Raw genomic sequence first — 7,029 nt, forward strand, 5'->3', positions numbered from 1 at the left:
AAAACTGAATCATTTTACTGTATACCTAATACTAACACAATGCTGTAAATCAACTATACTTCAATTGAAAAAAAGTATTAAGCATTTCTCAAACTACTGCCAAAATTATTTTGGTCTCCTGGCTTCCAAGCTTGTTCTCCTTCTAATCTATTCTCTAAACTGCAATCGGGATATTCTTTATAAAATGTAAATCTGATAATATTCTCCTGTCTAAAACCATCCAATGGCTTCCATTGTCATTAGAATAAAGTAAAAAAAAATTCTTTTTAAAATTTATTTATTTTTGGCTGTGTTGGGTCTTCGTTGCTGCACGGGCTTTCTGTAGTTGAGGTGAGCAGGGCTTCTTATTGCTGTGGCTTCTCCTGTTGTGGAGCATGGGCTCTAGGCACACGGGCTTCAGTAGTTGTGGCACGCGGGCTCAGTAGTTGTGGCTCGTGGGCTCTAGAGTGCAGGCTCAGTAGTTGTGACACACGGGCTTAGTTGCTCCACGGCATGTGGGATCTTCCCAGACCAGGGCTTGAAGCCGTGTGCCCTGCATTGGCAGGCGGATTCTTAACCACTGTGCCACCAGGGACGTCCTAAAGTAAAAATTCTTAACATGGACATTGCAGCCTTGAATAAGCTGCCTGTTTATTTCTCTAACTTAACTTTGCAGCTACTGACAAAACCTCTCTCCTTTATCAAATCAGAGTCTGGCTCCTCTGAGCCCTCCTCTTGACTAGGCTCTGACATTGGGCTCTGCCCTTGGTCTGCTTAGTCCAGTTTTAGTAGGAATTATGCTGAGTCAGTTAGTGAAATTCTCACCTTTGGTATCTGAACGTCCTCTATTATATCTGATAAAATTCCTCATCCTCCACTGTCAATATCTTACCACCCCTGGCCCGCCTTCAGTAAGAATCCTGTTGAATCAGTCTAGCAAGAATATCTATTATCCCTAATGTTTTTACTTAGTAGTTTTCCATTCACTGACCCTTACCCTGCTACTTGGCTATAACCGCCCCGCCCCACCCTTGTCCTTGTGTTTGGAGTTGAGCCCAATCTCTCTCCCCTACTACAAAACCTCCATTGCAGCAATCCCTTTTGAATAAATCTTCCTTACTGTCTTTAATGCATGTCATGAATAATTTTTTCTTTAACACTACTCCCCATAATCTTTTAGTTCCAGCTGAACTGGACTTCTTCCTCCTGCCTTAGGACTTTTGCACATGTGATTCCTTTGCCTATGACTTAGTTTTTCCAGATAACTACTATTGTTCTTCAAACTAGGCATCATTTTCTCAGGGAGTATTCCCTGAACCCCAAGGCTGTTAGCTCTCATGCTAGATGTTCTATGACACCCTTTATTTCTTAACACTCTTCACACTTGCAATTTGTTGTTCATTGTGAACTCCAAATAAGGTTAAAGGCAACGTTGGCCTTGTTTGCCAGTGTGCCCAACACTAGTATTGACTAGTACATAGTAGACACTCAAATATTAGCTGAAGGTGAGTAAACACACACACGAGATCAACAAACATAAACAAAAAAACTCACAAACATACAAAGAATGGAGTTGCTTATGATGTTTAATTTTTATGTTCACTTATATTTTTAATACAGCATTAATAATGCAGAAGTCAAACACTGACTTAGTCTTTAATTTCTATCAACTACACTTTTGGTGTCATTCTATGAAACTGAGAAATCTTTTCAAAAGAAGATCCTCTAACTAGACTACTCTTAATTTGACTAATACTGTAAAATATTAATGATAGTACTGACTGACTTCCTGGTTCATCAATAGGCTACTGAAGAGGACATACTCACTTCTTAAAAGAGTTAACAAATCAAATTTCAAGCCAGAACATACTGCCTATGAGTTGGAAGTATTCTTTTTCTTCTAGCATCTACATTAGCAAAGTTTCAGTGGGACAAAACAATCTTAGATGGCAAAAAAGTCACTTAAGCACTTTGCTTTCTTTTTGTGGAGCTTCTAGTTACTATGGGCACTCGAGAGAAATTAATAGCTCCTTTGGCTTTCAAAGATTTTCTAAAGTATTTAAAAATTGACTGAAGGCTAGAGGAAGGGGCTAAGTTGTGTTCTTCTGTACCAGCAGAAACCGTGGGAAACTCCTTTTTCAAAACAGTAGCTGCAGGTTTATCCAAAGGCTTTGGACTTGTCACCCATTCACGGCAGTGGTGCTTTATCCATGCTAATAACTGGATGTCACTCCCCAGCTGGTGTCCTACGTGATGTTCAGAGTCAATAAGTGCAACAGCATATACTTTGCTCATTACTTCCCACTTTCTATGAACAAGCAAGTCCATAAAAACTAAGCCTCCATAACCATGTACAAGGAAGGCAACATCCTTGCCTTCAGCCTTTGAAATGAAGTAATCCCAAATATAAGCCATGTGTTCTTCAGGAGTGTTGCTGCATCTTTTTGGAATACATTGGAGAGACTGCTGGAGAGATAAAAAGCTCTCAGTCTGAACCATTTTTCTGGAAGGGGACTCAACATTTTGTGTTAAAAGGCCTTTCCACTCTTTTTCTGTCTGTAGGTCCACAAAATTGTCGTTGGGGTTTAGCACAATTACATCATAATGTGCCTGCAATGCCATTTGAATACATGGTATCTGACTTCCATGTTGGAGACCATGATGTATTACTGCCTGCTGACTCCACTGACCAGCTCTAAAGACTCCACGGTCCTGAAGAAGGACGAGAAGAGCAGAATGATGACTTGTTAATGCTCTCTCACTCATGAAAAAGAAGCTTCTTGGTTCCTTGTCAGCCTCTGGTGGGATATATACTTTTTGTAATTTGCACACTTTTTCCAAAAGTTCATAAATGTATTGTTCAAGCAAATGGCCAAGGGCCTGGTAGCGCTTGCTATTCCTCTCCAGGATATTTTTATAATAGTTAAAGACAAAAGGCTTATGTGTCTCAGTGTGTCTCAATTCAGCTTTTTCATTGAAGTCATATTTAAGTTCCTCTAGTAAATCAGATTGTTCTATAAATTTTCGGAAGCTCAGTTCCTGAGTCACTGGTAACCACTGAAAGTGAAAAGCAATATTATGTCAGTACCAGAAAAAATAAAATAAAAATTTCATCTTGCTAAAGTCTTCCTGCGGGAAATCATACTGAATTAAGCACTTTAAGAAGACATTATGGTAAAGATTTTAACTCAAAATAATTGTGAACGATGCAAAGTAGTGAGAAACTGAATACACTAAGGGACAATGGCCAGACCGTATATAAAAACAGAACTCTGACCCACAACCTGCAGGAACTTGCCCAGGAAGCCAATCCCTTATCTGTTGATCCAATAAACAGCCCCCGAAGCCAGTCTTGTAAGTCAGAATCTCAGGAAGTCAGACTGCTACCTCTAGTGACAAGCTGTGAAGCCAAACAATAACTTCTGTTACAGTGGGTCCAAAATGGCCAGGACTTGATTAATAACTTAGAGCTTCCCTGATTTTTATCCCTGCTTCCAACTTAGGACCCACCAGAGAAAGCCAAATATGCACCCCTAAACAGTCACATAGGATGCCTCCCTTCTAGTTGTCTTGCATTCAGCTTCCTCATGCCAACAGTGTCCAGTCAGGACATACCAGCAGCCTTCCCTTTTTTTTCCACTACAAAGCTTTCCCACTCCTCTGCCTGCCTTTGAGTCACTGCCAAAATGCAAGTGATGGTGGCTAACTCCCTTGCTATGGTGAGCTCAGAATGAATAGGTTTTGCTTTTCTCATTTGGTTGGTCTTTATCTCCACAGTAAGCATTCAAACATTTTTGCTATTAAATAAATGGCAGGGGATGGCAGTAGAAGTGTAGAAGTAGAACCAGGCAGTGTAGATGATGATCAATTTATCTACTAATAGAAGATATGGTTATTCTGATATTTGAAAATAAAAGAAGTGACTGAGAAGTGAACTTAGTTATTGTCAACATAGCCCAAAGGGAAAAGAAAAGACTTTGAAAGGTTAAGTCCTGGAAAAAAAGAATCTCAAATAGACTCTATTCTGAGGCAAACAAACAAACAAACAAACAAAAAACAACAAAAAAAGTTAAGTGGCTTGTGCCAAACAACTGTTAAATAAATGTTGGGTACCGAGGCTGTCTGACTCCAATTCATGTTCTTAACAAATTCATGAATACTCTCACTCCTTAATTTCTTAACACTCACACTGGCAACCACAACCTACTTCCAACAAATAGCACTCCATAAAATGATTTTCAGTGCCACTCAAGCTGCTATCAAGGCTTAAGGCAAAATCAACATGGTGCTTGCTTGCTTTGATTTCTTAACTCTTTTCTCACTTTCTGAATCTTATTCCCTGATTCCCAATTAATACTTCATGAAGGTGTTTGGTTGTTCAAAGCATCCAACCTATCTACACTGCTCTCTATTCTTTAAAAACTTTTTTCCTTACAGTATTGCTGATCTCAGGTGCTATTATGTAATTAATATATTTTCCTAGCGTGTAAATGACAGATAGGAGCCTCTGGAATTAGATTGATTTAGGTTTAAATCCTAGCTCCAAATTTTATGTTGAGTGACTTTCAGCAGGTTTCTTTACCTCTATGAGTTTCAGTTTCTTCTACTTGTGAGTCTTAGTTTATGTTATCTAAAATAGCAATCCTTATTACCCTCTATCCTGCTACTCTGCTTATTTTTCTTCATAGCCTACATTACCACCTGATATATAATTGTTTGTATATTTGAAAATTATCTGTCTCCCCTCAGTAGAATAAAAGCTCTATGAGAACAGGAACTTTGTTTAATTAACTGCTGTATCTGCAGTACTTGGAACAGTGTCTGACAAATATTATATAAATATTTTTTGAATGCATAAATGCAAAATAGGATAACATCATTTATTTCACAAAGCTGCTGTGAGAATTAAATTAACTAATATAGGTAAAAACCATTTTATGTACTGTCTCACACGTGGAAGTTTCTGTAAAGATAGGATGATCTTCCTTTTTGAGAAGTGTGAAATAAAAAAACATATATCTCTTGTCCAGCCTTCCTTATTCACTCAACACTGTGATTTTTATCCACATTAATAAACATAGTCCTAGGTCATTCATTTTATCAGTTTATAGTGTTCCATTGCTTGAATATGCCATGGTTTGTTTAACCATTTTCCTGTTGAAGAATATTTAGGTTGCTCCAATTTTCCACTATTATAAACAAAGCTATAACAAACATAGCTATATTTTTGTGCACATATCAAGAGTTTCTTAAGGCAATATACCTAGAAGTGGAACTTCTAGGTCATATCAGCATCTTCCATTTTACCAGATACTGCCAAATTGCTCTCCAAAAAGGAGGGTCTATTTTATACTTTGGCATGGATGAGGAGGTTTGCCCAGAAAAGCAGTAATCTCTTAGATCTAAAAATACTTTGTTTATTCAGGTGCTGTGCTGGAAACTGCCTTTTTCTCTACTGAAATAAAGAGAAAGGTACTGAATATTTAAACCTCAATGAACTAAACCTAAACCAACTAAACTAAACTAAGTCAACGAACTAAAGAACCTTGTTAGCTAACTTTTCTTTCAATCAGAGAGTAAAATAAAATGAGTATTTTCTAATAGCACATAGTATACAGTTACTCTTTTTCACCTTTAAGTGCTTGTGTACCTAGTTGTTTGAGAAACAATTCTCAGGGGAAAAGAATGGGAGTTTGCAAACTAGAAAACCCAAATGGCACACAGATATATAAAGGGCAGGTATAGGTGGGGTGAACAGGAGCAAGGTGCAGAGTATCCTGTAGAATGAAAAGGTAGACCATTCTTTAGAATTTATTGTAGCTTATTTTGCTTGGTTAATATACTCAAACTAGTAACTCTCATATCTAGCTGTCTACCTGATATATTTACTTGGATGTCAAATAGCCATTTCAAACTTAACACGTCCAAAGCACTCCCTTCAGTCTACTCTCCCTCTAGTCTTTCTCATCTTATAAATAATTCCATTCTTTCAGTTGCTTGTGCTGCAACCTTCCTTTCTCTCTTTCACACTCCACATCTGATCAATCAGCAAATCTGTAGGCTCCCTTATTTGAAATATATCTCTAATCTAACCACTTGTTACCTCTCCATCTACTGCCCTAGCCCTAGTACAAGTCACTATCAACACTAACCTTCATTATTAAGCCTCCTATCTAATCTCTTTGCACTCTTATCTCCTGGTAGTCTGTTTAACACATAGCAGCTAGAACGATCTTTTCAAAACATCTAAATTGGATATCACACCCCTGTTCAAAATGCTCCATTGTCTCCCCTCTTACTCAGAATAAAAGCCTAAGTTCTTACCACGGCCTACAAGGTCCCCCATGACCCTTAGCTCTCCAAGGTCATTTCCCTCCATTTCTCTCACTTGCTTACTCATCTAGTTAAATCATCTGGCTCTTAGCTCTTTCTCAGGTGTCATTTCCCACCACTCTCTTGCTTACTTCACTCTAGCCCCACTTGGCCTCTTTGCCGCCAACTTGTAAAGCAAACTCCTATTTAAGGGCATCCCCCTTGCTATGCCCACAGATTGGGATACTCTCCCCCTAGATATCTATAGGGCTTCATTTCCTTCAAGTTTCTGCTCATCTGTTACCTGATCAGAGAAACTTTCTCTGAGCATTCTATCTGAAAGGGCGATCCCCTCTAATCCTTCCTTACTCCCTGTCGATCTATGATGCTTCATTTTTCCCTCCCTTCCTCCTTCTTCCTTTTCTTTTTTTTGGGGGGGGGATTTTTTTTTTGTATTCAAACAGAAAGTCACAAAAATTATAATCATCCTCATCAGTTCACTCAGTTTTCTTTTCTTTTTGTTTTTGCACTTATTACCAACTGACATATACTTGCTTACTGTCTGTTCCCTCCCATTAGAATATAAGTTTGGGACTTCCCTGGTAAACCAGTGGTTAAGACTCTGTGCTTCCACTTCAGGGTGCATGGATTCAATCCCTGGTCTGGGAACTAAGATCCCACAAGTTGTGCGGCACGGCTAAAAAAAAAAAAAAAAAGTTCCATGACAGCAGAGACAAG

General features: G+C 38.5%; 1 protein-coding gene across 1 annotated transcript; it reads right to left on the reverse strand.

Moving 5' to 3' along the window:
* Positions 1–1,941: 1,941 nt before the first annotated feature.
* LOC136122054 (putative protein ARB2BP) lies at positions 1,942–6,685 on the reverse strand. Its single transcript, XM_065875879.1, has 2 exons — positions 6,596–6,685; positions 1,942–3,036 (listed from the first exon to the last, which is right to left on the reverse strand). Exons 1-2 carry the CDS (start codon positions 6,683–6,685, stop codon positions 1,942–1,944), a joined length of 1,185 nt encoding a protein of 394 aa, XP_065731951.1.
* Between the last annotated feature and the right edge of the window lie 344 nt (positions 6,686–7,029).

This window comes from Phocoena phocoena, chromosome 4 (assembly GCF_963924675.1).
Source record: "Phocoena phocoena chromosome 4, mPhoPho1.1, whole genome shotgun sequence".
In the NCBI taxonomy this organism is placed as follows: domain Eukaryota; kingdom Metazoa; phylum Chordata; class Mammalia; order Artiodactyla; family Phocoenidae; genus Phocoena; species Phocoena phocoena.